A 20,398-nucleotide genomic window follows, 5' to 3' on the forward strand; every position below is an offset into this window, starting at 1 on the left:
AGTTGGTACCTTTTTTCATTAGGTTATCTTATCTAGTTAAATGAATCTACGACCTTCCGACATGCTTGCATTGCTTGTATGTGACTTTCAAGACGTGGTTTTCCGGAAAAAAATGTGGGAGATCGATAGCCAAAAATGATCTAAGTACAATAAGTTGATGGATCTCTGAATTAAGGTATTTCAGTCATAACAACAGGTAATATTTGCAACTTGCAAGGGCGGTTTAATTGAGTAAGAGACTCATAACTTTTTATAAGAAAACACAATACATAATCATGTTACTCACTCGTAGTCAAGACAGTCCTTAGGTATTAGCTGTGAACATATTAAAGCTCGATATTTTACTCGGCACCACATTATTAAATTGCCCTTTACATAAATTCATGTAAGATTGCGGTCAAAATGTAAACGAGCGAATAATCAATAAATCAAAACCTAAAGCTGCCACATTAATTGCAAAGAAGACACTCAAAATTTATGAAAGTGGTATAAAATTATCAGAGTTATATAGGTTACGACCTTAACGATCAATTCAGAGTCGTTTTACATCAAAGAGAATCATGTTCCTTTGGCTATACTTCTTTCTCCAGAGTCGTAGGTACTTCTTTGTCATCATTAGGCAGCTCACTTGAGGCAGAGCGTGGCGCACCATTTGGCATGCCTCCGTTGCCAAATTAACTCTCAATAAATGGGCGCACATTGCAATCTGCTATGGATATTACGAAAACGTCTCGTGAGTCGGTTCACAGTGTAAATGCTTAATTTTATTGTGTCAGTCCTCGGTCCGGCATAACAGTGTGTTGTGCCAGTGTTAACGGTCGCGCGCGCGAACCCTAAACTTTTTCCCGCCATATTTTCGGCGTCCATTTTTCAGTGATGTGAATGACAGATGATTAAGACGGAATTAATTAAGGATTTAAGTTGATTAGTTGGAATTTAAGTGATAAGTGTTTTACCGGATCCGATAATAAAGGTTTGTTGATACTTTGATTTAATTATTTTGTTACCAAATTACAAGCTTTAGATTTTTTTCTGAATGCTGCACGTAAATTAATTATAACTTCGAATGTTAAAACATTTGTTCACTAGGTATGTGACTTTATCCTAATTCATTGTGGAAATCAGAATACCGAGAAGCAAAGTTAACTGTAGGTAAGAATATAAATATTACAACCACAGTTAGAGAATTCTTATTTAAGTTACTGCTTCTAGGTATTTTAACAAAATATTACTCACACTAACGTTTTTCAATAAAACCATGTTATTTAAATCGTCATAGTACCTACCTACGTAGATACTGTTGAGATTTATGAAAACCATTCTTAGGAAATTCAGTCGCAGTGAACTGGATCGATAAATATCAAATAATCCTCAGAATCCAAAGTTATATCTTAGGATCTAAATTCAACGGGATTTATTGTCCAAATAGTATTCTAACTTATCTGTAATAGGATGCACAAACTCAATACTAGGAGATTATAGTGTTAGATATGAGAGAAGTAGCGTCAGCAACTAACTACACAAACCACTGCAGGCTTAACAGCGATACACCGTACGGTGTACAAAACAAATAAATACGATGCACATCGTAAAATACACCCCAAGGCGGATATTTATTATTATTTTATTTAAAGACGCAATACAAGTATGAATGAATAAAATTAATTACACTAACAATACTCGCTCGTTTATAAAACAAGACATTTGTTTATTTTCACTCGATATACCGCTCAATTTATTGCCCTGATTTTTCAATCGCGATTTTCAGAATTAATGTTTCTGTGGATTGTTGTTCTTCACCTGTTATATTGATAGAATTTCAGTAAATACTTATTCGAACATGCCTCGTTGTTTTTATGTTCTTGTCGCACATAATTATAGTTTTCATCAACAGTAAGGTACACTATCTGTTCCCGGCGGTTTCACCCGCACGAGGCCCCCGAGTCAGTTAGTCGCATTGCCCGCCTACGTTTTTCCGATTTTCTCGACTTCTTATGGTCACAGTGCACAGTTGTTAGGCTCTTTAACTTTTACTAAGACGGAGGTATCAATTCATCTTAGTTTCAATATTTTTAAAAAAATAATTGTCGTAGTTCTGCAAAATCCAAAAAAAAAAACAGCTTTACAGGAATACTTTAAGTAAGTTCATCACAGAACGTTATGAAATTCAGGTAATGATTTGTAGTGGTATAAACAAGTACAGGATTCCATGCAAATTGAAAATTAAATCGTAAAGAAAATAGTGTCAAAGATTTGCTACGTGCTACGGGCTACGAACAGACCACAAGGGTATTGTAGCTGCTACAAGCTACGCCTAAGGATAACTCGTAGCGCGTAGCAGTTACCTACGATGATTTTTAGACACAGAAAAAGTATTGTATTTATAATTTTATTTTCGTTTTACGATATAATACAATTAAGTACGGTAAATGACTCCGCATAACGTCAAAATAGTAAATTGCTAGCGGCTCTCCGAAAGTTAATTAAGGAATTCAATTATCGTGTTTATAGTGTGCATTTGGCATAATCCCTGAAATAATGTGTCGCATTTCTAAACAAAAAAAAAATAAAAAAAAACGACATACTACAAAAAAGAAAAAAAAGTTGCGTAAATTACAGCAAATTACAGTATTATACTCAACATAACTATTTACCTAGATATGGAAGAGAGGTATGATAAATAAACTTCCCATCACTCATTACTACACGTGTGGTTCTCAAACACAAAGCATAATATACTTCTACAAATTCTACTATTATATAAACACAGCAACGTGTATTTCCATAAATGTTAGATAATATCAGCGGGAATATTAATTACTTTATCTGCAGTCAGTATCTACCGGCGCGTGCGCATGTCTATTGATGCTAGAGCCAAGAGCTATGATTTATGATGAAGTGCTTCAATAGTAGGCATTTCATCTCAAGCGAGGTTATATTGAAGAGCCGTGTTTAACGGTATCAGATGCAACTGCATGCTGATAAAAATAGATATGGAATAACAATTTAATTGTAGATCTTCCTACTGGATTTAAATTGCCTTTTAGAATAATTACTTTAGCTCCCTTTAAACTCACTAGATATTCTCCAGTATCTGAATGATTACACAAGCTAAATAAAAGCCTAACACTACACGAGGAGAATTTTTGCCAGTACCATAGTCTAAACTCCATCCTATAGTTAAGTTTCCTCATAAAGTTTCAAAAGGTTGCCTCATAAACCATTCTCAACAGTAACCCAGAGATGCAATATTATGATATAAAATAAAAGCAATATTATAACAACTCGCTCATAGTTAGTTAGTTTGTCTGCGTACAAGAGGACATCTCTCACGTCGGCCGCGTGACAGATTGGCCGCCACCGCATCTCTTCGTCATCATTTGCCGTCGCCTTCAGGAACAATGACACTTTCAGCTAATAATGCTTGCGATCCCTATTTGATCTTTGACTGTTAACATTTTGGAATGAGAAAGCAGTCGTGAAATAGAACGTCCTTTCGAAATGTCCTTGCTGATTAATGTTTAGCTAGTTTTCTGCAGCGGTTTCACCCAAATATCCTTATAATTAGCCTTTAGTCTTCCTCGACAAATAAGCCCTGTCTCTGAGAAAAATTTTCAAACGGTCCAGCATTTACCTAAATGATTCCAGAGTTTTGGGCGTCCAGGCAAATAAAGCTTCAGCATAGAAAGTAGGTACTTCCAAGAAAATATCACTATCGCACCAGCATATGCATTATAGAATATTTAAAAATTGAATCATTTTACGTTTTCAGTACTAGCCCTGGACTTTCCAGGTTTTTATTAGAACTGCAGTGTTGTACTCATTTTATGATGAAAAATTGGTTCCAACTATCCACTAAGTCTTGTCATACACCAAAACTCATATATTTTCTACACAAACGTGCATGATATTACAGTCAGATACGTTTGTTCGTAACATTTCTAACAGCTGTAAAGTAAAATATTTGCCGTCAGAATTTGTCAGAGGAAGACATAAATAAATCATTTCCTTTCACACAACGCTATAGGCGTAATTTATAATATTTTGGGATATAAATCTACGGCATATTTTCATATTTCAAGCTATTGGGTAGACATTCTATGAAGATAAATGTTGGACAACCTTTTCGTTGGTTGTGGAGAACTTTTTTCTCATTTTATCATTTAACATTTTATCTATTGAACAAGATTGCGAATATCCACAATGGAAGATGGGAAGGCACAGTCACCGTAAAACACCTTTATGCCCAAGAAATAAGTACCTACCTAGGTTCTTATAATATAAAGATAAAAATCGTCAATTTAGCATAGAGTACACGCTTACTATTTCAATAAGTAAACCAAACCCACCGTAACCTATTTAGCAAAAGTTTACACATTTGTACAAGTAGTACTCAGCGGTACTTCTAAAACCACACGTAGAAACACATGAGGCCAGTAACTGCACTCTGTACGTTAATGCCGTGATTAATTCTGTTTGTTTGACACATCAAAACGTTTCCCAAACCAGTATTTGTTTATACTTTCGAAAGGGAAAACATCGATCGAATGGGAAGTTTGCGCGCCGTGCGATGCCGGCCAAATGGCCCTGTCTCACAATACACCCAATGGGCAGTTTATTTAAACGCATTGGCAAACATTCAACGCCAAAATTTGATTTACTTTACGGCTAAGGTTATGATAATATGGCGAATTGTATATCTTCGATGTACGCAGCTCCGCCGCAATAAAACCCTGCATTTGTTTTTATTTGATTGTTGCTTGTTTATTGAAGTTGAGATTGTGATGAACATGGAATACAGTGTTTATAATTAAATTGCGGCAGTTAATGTTTTTTTTATGATCGTCATTGACGATGAGGAAAAATGTGCCGTGATACACATGTTACACACATTAGGGATGTAGTGTTTTTACATATGCAGATTTATTTAAAGCTAACCAATTTGGTATAGGCAAGAGATAATAAAAAATAAATGGTCCATTATAAAGTACCTTAATTAATAAGGTTCCTGGAACCTGGGTTACATCCTCGTAACCCCGCCATTGGTACCTAGCTACATATCGAAAAATATTAAACTCAATCTTTTAACAAAGTCGATTTTACCAAACTTTTAACAAAGTCGTAACATTAGAAACGAGATTCCCATTAGTGTTATTTACGCGGCAGCAAAAGTCAAACGTTTTTAAACAGAGCAATGATGCACGGCCATTCAGCCTATTTGTACGCGACTTTACTGCCGCTAACCGAATCTATTGATGTAAAACTGTTCCAGATAAAAGTAGCATGTTTGCGACATGTTTCAATACGAAGCTTTTAGTTTTACTCGAACAAATACATTAGACCCAATTTACTGTAGGATCATTGTTGAAAAGAAAGATGGTCATTACCTAAGTCTGAGAAAGGGATTTCAGTAATATATAAAAACTTGTATGTGCAAACAGTTTCAGCTTCTCTGTGTATTTATTATCAAAAACAAAATCATCATTAGTGTTTTACGCCGACATTTTCTGGTAGCTATGATCTGCTTCTAGGAAAGACCTCTTTCCAACAGTCTGGACAGACTATCCTGTTGATGCGATTTGTGGAAACCCATGTGGCTTCTAAACATAGCTCCAATGTCTAAACAATGACAATGTTTGAAGTTCCGCTAACTATGAGAGTTATTATTGCAACCTAGAATCCCTCTTACGATTCTAGTAAACAATACTTCGACTCATTATAATAGCCGAGAGCTCTTAACGCTAAAAGAAAGAAAAACAAACAACCTTCCTGCTGATCCTCCATGTCTGTTGGTATATTCAATTAGTAACGGTTGGTGTTTCGCAACGGGCCGATTTCTCCGCGTCAAAATGGACGACACATTAAATTAAATTGTGAGTGGAGGAATTTAGAAGCGTGCCTTTAAACAAAAGCACGAGCTGAACATTTTGAAACGATTTTATGTAGGTATAGCTTACGACCAGTTTGATTTCGTCACGGTTTTGTCGAAGTTGTGCTGTTTTATTAACGAAATTAACTGAGTAACTAAATATGAAGAAACTTCTGCGCATTTTTCATTAATGATATTTCCCGCCCTTCGTGACAGTTGTAAATTACAAGACATCACTTTTATTTTTGGGGAAATGTGAACGCATATCTTGTCTTGCCTACATTGCCAAATAAATGTTTCAGTTTCTTTCAAATTGGAATAGTTTAGTAATTATGCAATAACAATTAGGCCACGCAGTGAGGTGTTCATCCATGACAGTAATTGTGATCTTAAAGTATTACAGGGTGATAAAGGAATTATATTATCCGGTTGAACAGCTGCATCTGTCTGGTGCGCTAATATAATTTAATAGCACTCCTCAAGCGGCTGCCAACTATACGTACTGGCTATTGTCATTAGGTACGGCATTTGCATTGTAAATGTACGTACATAGGTAACTACGTTTGTACGTTTATTGTCGCAGTTCGTAGTGCCAGAAATTCCTGGTGGATTTTGTGATACAATGGCTAGGTACGCGCAAGCGTAATGAAAAGTGAAAACGACTACGATATAAACGGTAAAAGTAAGTAGTAGTACATTTATGATCCACTGAAAGAACACAAACATGAAATATTTAGTTTTATAATTATTTATGTAATTTTCAATAATTATAGAGGTATATTATATAAAATGACTAAGTATGTAGGTTTAATTTAATAAGGCATTTGTTCGTTTGCGAACTTCATTATAAAATGATTATTTTGTGTTGATGGAAAACCTATGCTGAGAAGATCGTTAAATTGTTTGGGGTAACTAATGGTAACTGAAGAAGGCAATTTTTGAACTGAATGATTAAGAAGAAAACTGTTTAATGAATAGTTTCTTAGTTATTCAATAGCGTTGTGTTGAATTTCTTCGAACCACGTTATATTATTGTTGCAGTCTGCGACAGGGAATATTTCGGAACGAAAAGGCGACACTGAAACAGCTGTGACCCATTATATTGCCGTGATTTGTGTATCAAAACATTCACCGTCTGTATTCTGTTACAGGGCACACCCGGGCGATATGAACAAGAAGTCACATAAGAAAAAGGTTTGTATGAACATTTTTTTATTAAATTTTGAAGAGCAACCTAAATAAGAAATCTAGATTATAAACAATATCATCAGTCTGTACAGTAGTTGTCACAGCGTAGAGCCAATTCCAAAGGGTCACAGAGACAACCCTAGGGCCACGGAGTATGTAGGTTTACATAGTCAGACTTCGGTGTTAAAACTCTTTCCAGTACTTTTCATTGAAAATCTGTTCAGTTCACCGTAACTTACGCAACGCGACAATCATTTCTGCAAATGCTATGAACGACTTTTTCAAACATCTTGTCTGCCTACAGCAGCAACACCCAATACAAACTCAATTTTCCATCAGCAATACAAATGCCAGTACCACACACGAGCGGCCCGCAATTTGCCCTCCACTGGCACGCGCGCCACGCCGGCACGCTGGCACTTGGCAGGCTGGCAACTCTGCCACTGATTGATAACGTGCTGATAGTGCGCGCCAGCACTGGCGTGCTTGGGCAGCGCCATGGCGGTGGTGCACTGCTGTAGGAAATGTGGCACCTAGTTTGGAAGAAAATTCTCCTGTACATAGGATATTTTCCTGTGTCATGGAATAGGCATCTTTTTTATAGGATTAGGTACATTTACCCACTCCCTTAAACTTTTAAATTAAGACTCATCAGCAGCTTGTAACGTGCTATAGGGCAATTAATTTCGACGTTAGAAAATGACAAAGATTCTCTAATCTCTCTTCGCTTTCCGATAGATACATATCGATATAAATATCTCGTATAATTATCTACAAACAGTACCTACTATCTTTATAAAATTCATACCTTAACACAAGGAGTGTCCCTTCCTATTATTCAGGTGCGTTTGCTTATATTTTTACTGTATAAAATCTTAAAAAATCCCGGGTCACTAAATGAACATTGCAATAAATCAGTGCAGTAGAGATTGCATCAGAGTAATCAAACTGCACCAATAATAAATGTGGATCTCGTCAATCTATCGGTTGTAATCTGTCAGCTGTCACCTTCATTCAGTTAGTTCATCCGAGTTCGACGTGCTATCTATCTGGACCAGAATGCGGGGAAGCGAGCCGTCAATTAATCGAGACGAATCGAGATGCGACACGCGAGTCCGTTTCCCAGCTTTAATCGTTTTGGACACCATAACGATAGCGTCGTCTTGAATTAGGTGTTTTACATGAGTTTGTGAATGGGTACTTATAGAGGAAATACTTTTTTTTTACTTAGCTTTTGATGATACTTACTTAGGTTACTAATAACACAACACCAAAATTCAAGAAAATAATGTTGTCAGTTTGGTACCCACCTATTACTCAGCTGTCTCCCACGATACTTAGCGGTAGCTACGTTCATCGCAACCACCAGCCTCTATAACATCAAATTAAACTTTAATTTGGTTTCGATTTTCACAAACTTGCGAGGTAACCTCTATTACGTAAGGCTGTCTAAATATAATGGCATTTTGGCATCATAAGTCCAATTAGCCCTTGGTTTTGAGATAACAAGATGGCTATTTCTGTTGGCAGCTGCGGCGATGCACTGCAATATTATGTTCACTCCAAAATTGCAAACTAAGAGAAGAACACCAAAAAACTTTATTCAGCTTTAAATATTTTGTTTAATTTTTAAGTTATCCTTTCACTTTTACATTATGACTATATGACATACTAGCCGTTTTCCCGCGGTTTCACCCGCGTCCCGTGGTAACTACAGCCCGTACCGGGATAAAATATAGCCTATGTTACTCGTGGATAATGTAGCTTTCGAATGGTGAAAGAATTTTTAAAAACTGTCCAGTAGTTTTTAAACCTATTCATTACAACTAAACAAACAAAGTTTTCCTCTTTATAATATTAGTATAGCTGACCTATGCACGCGCTGTTATTTCAAAGTCTTGTTACCAGATTTTTATATTGCCAATATTCTTACCAACTTCTGGATAATGTGGAGCAAATCAACATTATAAATATGTCTAGAATTTTATGTTATTACTGCACTAAAACAATAAACACCTACCATCAGTATTCCATGTTGATTTTTGTAGAGTTACGATTTGTGTCGTATTGACCTCGTATACACAAGAGATAGAAAATGACAGCTGTCGATAAAACGAAAATATTTACACTGCAGTGTATATTCTTGTTTTCATAATCTCGTTTGCTAAGAAAGAAAATATTTAGATTATGTTCATTTGAAAACGTGGGAGAAAAATTCGTAACACTCTTTAGGGAATAACTTTTGAAGGAATTCTTTTTACAAAAGTCTGTTTTTTACTAAAAAGAAATCTTTAGTCAGGGACACAAAACAATTTTAGATTTTCAATCATCACTAGGTCTATGGCTACTCCAGGAATTCCTTTATCTGTGCTAATAAATAAAGTCATAGCCATCAAAATTCCATCAGATTAAATTAGACGTTTTATAGGTAAATGTGGTTTAACTTTATGTTTACTGCTGTGTTGTAATATCGAGATTTGGCAACAAGATGTCGTGACATCATTTCCGAAGAACTTACGAAGTATATTTTAGTTATTATCACGTCAACACATGTGTCTGCCTATATTTACAACATAAACAATTAATACTTTATTATGAACGCAGTAGGTTAGGGAGTTTTCAACTTGAACTTCAAAGTCTTGTTAAAGTCTGTACTATGTATATTGTATATTATATAATATGTGTAGCTTTAATGAGTCCCAAATGGATCAAATAATGATACGATAGCTTTAATGCAGCTTTGTATAAAATGAGCGTATTACCTCACCGGAAACCAGACGGTTTCCCAGACAGCTGATTTGACAGATGTAGGTGAAATACAAAGAACTGGATATCTTAGAATATCACGAATTCAACAGATGCTTATGACAGCTGAGACAGTAATAATAATCCGTTTACCAAAACAAACAGTATTTACTAGTCCATTAAACATAATGCATAGTGTAGACTATGATAAGTCACGTCATAGCGGCGGGCAGTTGGCAGGGGGCCCGCTCGTGTGTCCTACATGACAGCCGTCGGTCCGCTGTCGCGAACAAACAATAGACCGATATCGTCTACGTGGAAATAGAACTCGATTAAAATGATAGCCTTGACGACGCCAGAGAAAGCACCGGGGATTAGATTGCTAAATTAAATCCAGCCTTTACCCTGGTTTTTGTTGCTGACGAGAGTGATCGTGCTGTGATTGAGTTCGGTCATTATAATTATTATCGTCATTTCTATCCCATTTATTACATACCAGGGCTCTTTCTCTTACAAAGAAAAGACCATCTAACATCGATCACCACGCTAGACCGTGGGTCAAATTGACAATCCCTTGATTGAAATTCACGAGAGAATGTTTACCTTCGTTTTCGGCTCTTAAAACAATTTTCCAGAAAAGTGCCTCAGACTGTACCCTGGGGGTTCCTTCCCCAGGGTACAGTCTAAAATAAGCTCAAGATTATAAATAGGCATGGTGATTGTTTGTGAAAGGAAAATTTTCAGAGCCGTTTTTCTTGTCTCTTGAGACGTATCAAAAATAGTTTGGTGACGAGGCTAATTAGGCCACGGCCATGTTTTGCAAATACGTAACGACGTGAAACATTAGGAACCTACGTGCTAACCCTTTTAAACCTTGAGGTTAAAACTGGACATGAACCAATATTTTATTCCAAAGAATAAAAATGCTCTAAGCAATCAGGTAGCCCATAGTAAAGTTTGTTCATAGATAATACATATAGTTTGTTCAAGAAAGAGAGAAATCGACGTCATTCGTCATTAACATGGCCGCTGTAACATTCATTCACAAGATGTCAAACAGTCATCCGAATGATTGACGCGCAATTATGGCTGGTTCCGGTACCTGGTGGATGAAAGACTAAAATTAGACACATTCATTCATTTCTGTTCGTGGTAAGTATAGAAAGAAATCTTTTTCTGACTAAACGCAGGCACCGAAATAATTTGGGAAATCCTGTGCGCTAGTCGTCACAAATAATGCATTGCGGTTGAGCATACTAGGAATATAATTACCTACGTAGCCGTAGGTTTGTATAAGGAGTCATGTTGTAATGGAAAGATATCAGCTATGAAGAGAGCTAATTTCCGGGTCATAAGGAAGGATTCCTCGGAGATGAGAAAACTGGTACTTAATCCTAAATGGAGACCCGCTGTTGGGTAAATTAATTTACTTGAAACTACAACATCCAAATAATTCACATTTTAGTTTTTGAGGTCCATAGAAACATGTAGCTATATATAAATGATGGTAGTTAGTATCGGTATCATGCGACTGGTATAATTAGCACAGTCGTCTGTTCGGCCGCGTCTGTCAATAGGCGCCGGCCGTCGATGACAGCCCATCAGCTGGTGGAAAATGGCGAGCTCTGGCGGAACAATACTCTGTTCACTAGACTTTTAAGGAAATTGAGTGATGGTGTGGATGTCTTTGATGTTGATGCGAATAATTGAAGCGAAGGATTTCCTCCTCCAAATATGTACTTACAAAAAGCGGTTTACGCCTAGTACATACCTACTTAAAAGAAAGAATGATTCATCAATCTATTTTCTGTTACTAAGTGATTCAAAAACTGCAGCTCAAATAAGACGTACAGCTGTCGGCTCATAAACGAGGAATGTAGAAGTTAAAAACTCATCCCACACGAAAATAAAAGTTCCAATCACCTCATCGATCTCTCGATCTTCCTAATATATGTATATTTATTGCATAGTGAGAAGAGATCAAGAGAGCTTCAATCATAATTTCGACAAGATACAATCTTCATTATTTTTATAATAAACAACGAACAGATTCGTTCTAGTACTAGCATAGTCATAAATGCGTGAACGTGCATGAAATCATAACTCTTGGGTTCTCGAATTTATCACAAGATGAAAAGTTTAGAAGTTTCACTCATAAAAAATAAGTAGTTGAAGCTTATGATGACACCTGATTAAGCAACACGATAAATCATGTGATATATAAGTTTGAGACCTACTAAAAGTATTTGGAGGATGTGAGATTTCCAGATTTATAACAAGTCAGGCCTTTTACCAAAACTTGGTTCACAAAGCTCTCCCATCTTCCCTTACAATGTGACAGCACTTGACATCAGTAAAGTAAAATGCCTGTCATATACACATGAACCTTTTGGATAAAAATAATGTTTGTGGTTCCGTGACGTGGTGCGAACATTCACGACCACTTTCTATCTTTAGATAGGTGTCATAAATCATCTAGCAATTTATTCGCATCTCGTGTATCCTCGATTTGAAGGCTATGTTGTAAAGTAATGGTGATTCTTGTATATGGGGCAGATCGGAGAATTTAACACAACGTAATAATATATTGTAGTTTAAACCCATCCTCTGAGACAATAATCATGTACTATTGTTGGTCGAAGATCATGGTAGATCAATGAATACTGATGGTTGGAAGTTGGCCTTTAACTTTAACATTCAGGAAACCATTACAATGAAATTGTTATCAAATACCTATTAACTAATTTCATAAGATCAATCTTCAACAAACATGCGAAACAAGAATACCTACTTCAACAGCAAGTTTTTAGATTTTCGCGCTACGCGACCAACAATGTTCTCATTAATTTTCTTTTATGTTTATTTTGTTCGGTGCTAAGCTAACCGTGGAAAATTATAAAAGAATGTAGCTCTCTTCGTGCTGGGGATCGATCACAATATACAGAGCAGTAATGAGAATGATTGTGTCGCTGGCGATCTGCCACCTTTCGGCAATTAAAATTATATTTGGCGTTTTTTGGCACGAGATTTTAGCAGTTTTGTTGCGCGTTTTGTCAACGTTTTGATTTGACGCCCTCGTAAATGTTGTTTGGGTTTCGCGCGTGCGACCAAGTCTTATATTTCATGAAAATTTTGGGGAAGTGACTGCTGGGAATTATTTTAAGCTATAATAAATTTTAAAAGGGAAACGAAAAGAGAAATGGCTTTTGGAGCTAACGGAACAAGAAAACATCAAACTTAATGTGAACTTGAAAAGCCAACTAAAACTTTTAACTTCAACTATTTATAATTTGTTATTTGACATGTATTCGGTGACTTTTTATAAGATGCGCAAAATTTCTTAAAAGACGGAACCCCAGGCTACTAGTAGGTAGTACAGTTAAACACAATGTAGTTACAATTTGAACTGTATCCAACGGTCGTTGCGAACAATAGTGGCCGAGGCTCAGTTATTTCTACACGGGTTAACTTCTGCCAAGAATAATAGCGCCAATATCACAAATAAACGTTCGTAAGTTATGTTTCAATTTTTGTTTCGTTTGTTAGTAGTATGATTGGATAATCGACGCTTTCGATATTGAATGCCAGCGATGAAAGAGGGGAGACTGAACACGATTATTTTGCGTTAGTTATTATAAAGCTTTGGATGATGTTGACTGATTTGGAATAAACATTTTTGTTATTTTTGAAGAATTTAACGCGAAATAAAGTGCGTCATAAGTGCATAAGATATATTGTGCAGAAAGCATCTACTTATTCATGCAAGTTGTTGACAAGAAAGTTCGTACCAATAAGCTCTTTGTGACAAATCGCGCGTCGTTACGAACAAGATGCAAATATCAAAACTTTCATTTCAATTATCATCGTAGTAAAATTTAAATAAATATTTATCCAAGTTTTTTTCACGTTATAATATAAAGTGTTATATAGAAATTCCGTGGTAACAGTATGCTCTTCGGATTATAAAATTCCAAGGAAAATAACATTAATATATTGTCACTAGGACAGAATTAGAACCCATTGAGAAACATTAGGTTTAGTGAGGGCTACAGAATTATTGAGTGATGAAGCTATGATGTCAGTGGTGAAGAGAAAAAACCTTCAGGAAATATAAAACATAGAGGAGTTTTTGATCGTTATTAAATTAATTGAGGACCTATATCTTATGGTTCAAACTAACGTTGCTGAGAAGAGGACTCATCACGTGAATTACCAAAACCCAGACTGTTTCCTTTATTGCCAGATTCCACGTAAAACTTTTCTTAAACACTGAGCCAACATTGTTAAATTGAATAACAGTTAATAACGGTGAGCTGATTGCTGTCAAAACATCATTCTTCTTTTTGTGTACATTGCAACAATAGTTACAAAATCTTTATATTTGGCACAAAATTCAGCGTACTCCTTAGTTTTCGGGCGGAAACCATAACTCTTGGTAACAAGCAGCTTCATTGAGATAATGTGTATATATTGCAATAATATTTTACGCAATAATTACTTTGTGAATCGTGAAGGATTCATTCACACTAGCTGTGAGACTCCATTATCTGGTGAGGAATGTTTCCGCTAGTTAATGGCTCTAGGCGGCCAGTCAGTCGCTTACTGTAGTGTGAACGCGTTTATTATTTTTATATTGAAATAGTAATAAATAATAACATTTGTCTTATTTATCGTACCATCATCAAGAAGTCTTTATTAGCAGGATCTGAATATTGTTGCGTATAGTTAGCTTAAATCATGTTGCTTCGCAAATCGCACACCATTGATCTCAGTTGTCATTTGCAAATCTCAAAAGTTATTGGTCATGCCCTTCTCATAGAAGACAGAAAACCATGGACGCCATGGTTTTCCTAAAAACTGAGTTGTGTTCAACACGATCCAGCTATAATAATTATTGTGGAATCATAGATTTTTATCTATTTATAATATTCCGACAGCGGTAACAAGTAGTAGCAGCTAGGTGAAGAGAGATTTACGGACAGATTTTGTCATTACGAAAATTGGTGCCTATCACTATACACATTTTTCGATATTCTGACCCAATTGCAACTCATATTGTACCGATTAATAATGTGTTAATAGGCATAAAGGCTATGTATATTACTGATACTGGTGAAAAATCTAGTGACAAGACATAAATATGGACTCATAAATAATGTATGAAATTGTTACTGAAAGTAGTTTTTCCCATAAACACTTTCATGCTTCCAAGTTACTCATATGTAGGTGGTCGTCTGCCTCGTTGGTCTAGCTGTCGCAAGTGCGGCTGCTGAGCACGAGGTCTCGGGTTCGATTCCCGAGTCGGGCCGAAATCGCTTTGTGGGTTTTAGAAGACTTTCACAGAGCAGCCCGGAGCCTGGAAGTTGGTGATTGATACACCCGTGCATCGGAGAGCACGTAAATGTCGGTCCTGCGCCTGATCTCTCTCCGGTCGTGTCGGATTTGCCGTCCCATCGGGTTATGAGAGTGAAGGAATAGGGAGTGCACCTGTGTCTGCGCAAATGTTTGTGCACTATAATATGTCCTGAGCAATTGGCTGATCTCCTTAAATGAGAACAGCCGCCGTAGCCGATAATCGGCTAGGAGGACATCATGTAGGTGATTTTATGGATGTGAACTTTTAAACATCTGCAGTACCTACGTTCCGTGAAAATTAATAATTATTCTATGCATACGATCTGACTAAAGTCCAGCCAGTTAATTCAGGAATTCATGATTAAACATAAGGAATCAAACATATCATTAACACGGCTATCTATCGAACTTGATGTAGATAAACATAGCACCGCTGAAGCGGTCCCGCGGCCGCCAACCTCAATTTCACGGTCATATAAATCATTGACAGGGTTATGAAACAGATTTTTACATCGAGCCATTGGCACGGCCAAGTCAAGTGGTGAATAAAAATACACCTAGACAACGCCTACCAGCATCCAGCCACATTCATTCATAACTCCAACGTCATCTGTATATCTCCTGTAGACACCAGAACGGCTGACTTCATAAAAAATTGTCTCAACACAGTCTCTGGAGTTGTTTGTTTACCTGACGGATGCTGCGCTGTATATTCTGCGTGAGAGCACATTTTTTACAAACGTACGTATGTCTGAATTAAATTTGGAATTGTAATTTGTATTTGGTTTGTGTTTTGCAGCAGAAGAAGCGAGGGAAAGGCGATGGCAAGAATAAAGAGAACATCATAGAAGTCGTGGATGACTGCAAGGATGAAGAGCCGTCGCCTGAACCTCCAGTCGAGAAGAAGAATGTCTGCTACGACATCAGAGAGTCAGATGTTATGGGCAGGTGAATACCTATTACTTTTTCCGTTCATGCCTGCACTAACAAACTAAGCCTGTAAGCTATTCACTAACACGAGGTGCAAGGATAAACCTTCAATCAGCGGTTTTACTGTGATGCTTTATCCCCTTTAAACCAACCTCAAAATACTTTGCAAAAGTTTGTGATGACGTTAGTATTTTCCCGCGCAATTGTAGAAGCTTATGGTGTTAGTAGACAATTTGGCTACCAGCCCATCTCTATTTATGCACTATTCGGATTTCTGGACGAAATGTGTGAATGCACTTAGCCATGACGTGCGAAAGATGTTTGGAACAAACTGTTGTTGCTAGCTGCGTCCAATTCTCTTAGGAAATAAAATTTCCTCTTTATTATTCCAGATATCTGGTGGCGAACCGTGACATCCGACCTGGTGAGGTGATCGTGGAGGAGCCGGCGATAGCAGTGGGACCCTGCACTGGCTGCGGCCTCATCTGCCTCGGATGCTATCGGGAACTGGACGAAACAAGCTTGACTAAGTAAGTACTAGCTCTAATTAGGTCAACAGTCATCACTTAACCTTTAAAAAAACTTTCGTTAAAGAACTGGTTCTAGTTTACTAAGGAATTGTATAATGGTATTTCGCAGATGTAAAGGATGCAAATGGCCGATGTGCAGCAGTTCGTGCCCCGGCTTCGGAAAGTACACGGGCCACTCAACGTATGAGTGCGAAACCTTGAAGGGCATACCTCCAGACTACTCCAAACTTGAAGATTTAAAAGACTCTTATCAAGCACTCATGCCTTTGAGGTAAGGTCTTAGCACAGCAACATAAATATGATTAACTTTTCCAAACAAGAGTTATAAGCTGAAGCACAAAGTTGTTAGTTCAAAATCTGATTTCCTCAACGTTACGTTTCAGATGTCTTCTCCTAAAGACAGCAGACCCAGCAAAATGGGCGGCACTGTCAGCCATGGAGGCACACAACGAGCTGCGACGCGCCCGCGGAGACATCTGGCCTATTAACGAGAAGAACGTGGTGCAGCGATTCAAGAAGTGGAAGCTGCTGTATGAAGACCAGGAGATACATACCGTGTGCGGGATACTTGAGGTGAGTTACATAAATAGGATAGTAGCAAATATGATATATGTTTTTGAGCGTATAACTTGTACTTTATTCACAGACTTTTTGTATCAGACTCGTGTTCAGACATCTTCGAGAGCCCTAATAAAATAATACATAGCTAGGATTCCACCTAAATGAAATGCTTTACATATAATGCAGCACACTAGTGCGAGAACGAAACATAATTTCTCATTTAACATAAGTCAAGATGTTTGAAGCCCATGATACAGAACACCAAAATCACGACACCCAGGTTAACGCCTTCGAAGTCGGAGGCAGTGGCGCGAACGCCCGCGCGCTGTACGACCGCGCGTACCTGCTGGCGCACGACTGCACGCCCTCCACCACGCACACCGACGCCGAGCGGCTGCCGGGCCGCCCGCTCACCATCAGGGCGTCAGTGCCGCATAAAGCAGGGGACCTTATATCACTGTGCTATGCTTATACGCTACAGGTATACCATAACAAAGTTTTTAAGGCTAAAAGCTGACTTTCTAAAAAAAAAATTGAGTACACAAACTTGATACACTTTTGTATACTGTATAAAATAGTGCCTTTAATATGAAAAAATAAGGATTTGACCAGTGAAAATACTGTGCACCAGTTCAGACATCAAACTGGTTTAAAAATATCGTAGCAATACAAGAAGAGTTCAATACTTCTTTACTAGGCTGAATATTGAACACGGATTCAGATACTCCCCTCAAACGCACTTGATATCAATAAGCACAGTTGCACCCCCCTGCAAACACCTTCTTAACGTTGTATCAAAATTCTGTCGCTCAAAAGACACTAACATGTTCAACCATCTAGGGCACCCTAAAACGTCGTGAACACATAAAGCACAGCAAATTCTTCGACTGCTGCTGCAAGCGCTGCTCCGACCCCACAGAGCTGGGCACATACGCCAGCGCCTTCCGCTGCCCGCGCTGCGCCGGCCGCGTGCTGCCCACGGCGCCGCTCATGCCGCTTGAGATATGGCGCTGTATCGACAATGGCTGCGAGTACACCATGACTGCGCCTTCAGTGCAGCTGCTGCTTAAGAGGTACCGAGAGCGTACATTTTTCATAGTCCTGCAATTTTTTTTTGTATCTTGGTTTCCTCAGAAAAGACAATGACGTGTTTGGTTTCTTGGGAAAGCAATAAAACTATGGCAACTAGATCCAAATCTTCGATGTCTGGTGAGATCGATGGATAGAACATAAAGTCATCAATATAAACGCTGGCTTTGATTTCAAAATATGTTGATCAAACCACTGGTATGAGAAAAAAAATATGGGTTGGGTGAAGTCTCTTAGGAAATACAAAAAAGAGTACACAGGAGGTACAATACTACACCAAAAAAAAAAACTAAACAAAAACCCCCTCCATCTTGCAGACTAACAGACGAGTTCGAGCAGATAGACGCAAACGACGTGCGCGGCTACGAGGGCTTCTTACACAAGTACCGCAACGTCATCCACCCCACGCACTACCTGTGCCTCTCCGCCAAGCACTCGCTCAGCCAGCTGTACGGCAAGGTGGCCGACTACATGATACACGAGATGCCCGAAGCCGAGCTTAACAGGAAGATTGAAATCTGCAGGGATCTGATGAAGGCGTTCGATGTTATTGAGCCGGGGTACTCCAGGTTGAGAGGTTAGTTGATTTCTGGTAGTATATAATATTTCCTCATTTTTTGGTGAATCGATCATCTGAAATAGACCCCTCTAATTATACTAGTTTTAAAGCCAGATTTTTGTGCATTCTTCCAGGTGTGACTTTATATGAGCTACACGCTCCTCTCATGATCCTGACCACGAGAGACTTCGAAAAGAAAGCGATCACCAAAGACAACTTGAGAACCCGACTTAAGGAGGTAATACTCGCCACATTTGATAGCATTAATGACTATATAAGAGAAGTACTTAAAAAGTATTGACGGAACAACATGAGATATAGGAGATAGGGGAATTCATAAATAGAGTACATAAGGAAGTTTCCCTTATATACGAAATTGCCTTATAGGGAAATATTTTAGGGGAATAATATGTGTATGTAAGGAAGTAAATCAGGACTGTGGGCATGGATCACAGAGCACACTACGGCCGATCCACCCTGCGTAAACGCCAACACTATCTAGAATACCTTTCTCCCATTTCAGATCGTGCGCTACCTGACAGAGTCAGCTCTCATCCTCGGCTTCGAGCCGCGCCAGTCCTCCGAGGGTCTGATGGCCTCCGCCGCCAGGGACGCGCTCAAGAAGATCAAGACCTGGGAACAGATCATCGGCAAGATATCATGATGACCTGCCTCCAGTAGAAATGTTCATGAAGAGATGTGCCAATTGATCAGATGGTTGGGAGTGAAATGAACTGTGAATTTTGTAAACTCAATTATAAAGTCCAAAGTCAAAAAAATTCTGTCATATTTTATAAGGAGTTTTTTTTTACACAGAATTAATATTTTCGCAATTTGTAAACCAATTTTGATTTCAAATGTCAATAATAATATGTAGAAATTGTTTTGTTGGTATAAAAATGATGAATATTAAAAAATATATATATTTAAAACGTATACGATTGTAGTGGCTATTATGTAAATTAGGACTTTGGCGGACCTGTGTATTTATTAATTGTAGGTAAAATTAAATACGTGGAATTGTTTTTAGGTATTTATCGTTTTATAATAAAAATGTTCTCATTCTCCTTATTTACTGACTATTTACATGAAATTCTCGTTTAACTCTCTTGTTTTCTATAATATTCCATTTCATATTTTTAATTTATTCTAATGTGGTATCGTTCTTAAAAACGTATCGGAAATAATAATTTATTTTTGTTAAAGATTTATTTATTCATTCCTTCTACTAAAAGACATTAATATTGTGTGAAATATTTTTATAAAAATTATTCAACCTTCTGTAAACTAATTTAGCATTAAAGTAATTTATTTGATTCATACCATATTTTTTATTTTTATTAAATCCTGTTTCCTAATTATCCTTGTTCCTGTTTTACCACTAAGCTGCCATGAAATTACAGGGACCTATTATCAGGTGTAATGGACCAACTAAAAGTTGGGACGGACCTACTATCAAGTAGCATAGGCCTACTAGCGACAGTGTTGATGTGGATTTCAATGAAATGAGCCTGAAAACATTAACCATGGTGAACATAACACCATGTGAAACTTGTGGAACGCAACAAATGA

At 37.6% G+C, this 20,398-nt stretch overlaps 1 protein-coding gene across 4 annotated transcripts; it reads left to right on the plus strand.

Moving 5' to 3' along the window:
* The first annotated feature begins 653 nt into the window (after positions 1-653).
* Positions 654-20,146, plus strand: LOC110376733 (SET domain-containing protein SmydA-8). 4 transcript variants are annotated; one of them, XM_064039210.1, is made up of 11 exons: positions 654-973; positions 7,021-7,063; positions 15,957-16,105; positions 16,480-16,617; positions 16,727-16,888; positions 17,001-17,190; positions 17,459-17,659; positions 18,019-18,251; positions 18,585-18,844; positions 18,961-19,064; positions 19,350-20,146. In XM_064039210.1, exons 2-11 carry the CDS (start codon positions 7,037-7,039, stop codon positions 19,488-19,490), a joined length of 1,605 nt encoding a protein of 534 aa, XP_063895280.1. In that variant the 5' UTR covers positions 654-973; positions 7,021-7,036; the 3' UTR covers positions 19,491-20,146. The 4 variants fall into 4 exon arrangements, with proteins under 4 accessions (XP_063895280.1, XP_063895283.1, XP_063895282.1 ...); XM_064039213.1 differs by having other exon boundaries at positions 15,960-16,105; XM_064039212.1 differs by lacking the exon at positions 654-973 and adding an exon at positions 5,850-5,873.
* Positions 20,147-20,398: the final 252 nt, after the last annotated feature.

The sequence above is a fragment of the Helicoverpa armigera genome, chromosome 18, assembly GCF_030705265.1.
Source record: "Helicoverpa armigera isolate CAAS_96S chromosome 18, ASM3070526v1, whole genome shotgun sequence".
In the NCBI taxonomy this organism is placed as follows: Eukaryota; Metazoa; Arthropoda; class Insecta; order Lepidoptera; family Noctuidae; genus Helicoverpa; species Helicoverpa armigera.

What these genes read in the sequence shown, in the direction of transcription:
- LOC110376733 (XM_064039210.1), top strand. Translation starts at nt 7,037, where the DNA reads ATGAACAAGAAGTCACATAAGAAAAAG. An exon ending in GCTATGCTTATACGCTACAG is followed by an intron (nt 17,660 to 18,018) that starts GTATACCATAAC and finishes TCAACCATCTAG; the next exon opens with GGCACCCTAAAACGTCGTGA. An exon ending in TGAGAACCCGACTTAAGGAG is followed by an intron (nt 19,065 to 19,349) that starts GTAATACTCGCC and finishes CTCCCATTTCAG; the next exon opens with ATCGTGCGCTACCTGACAGA.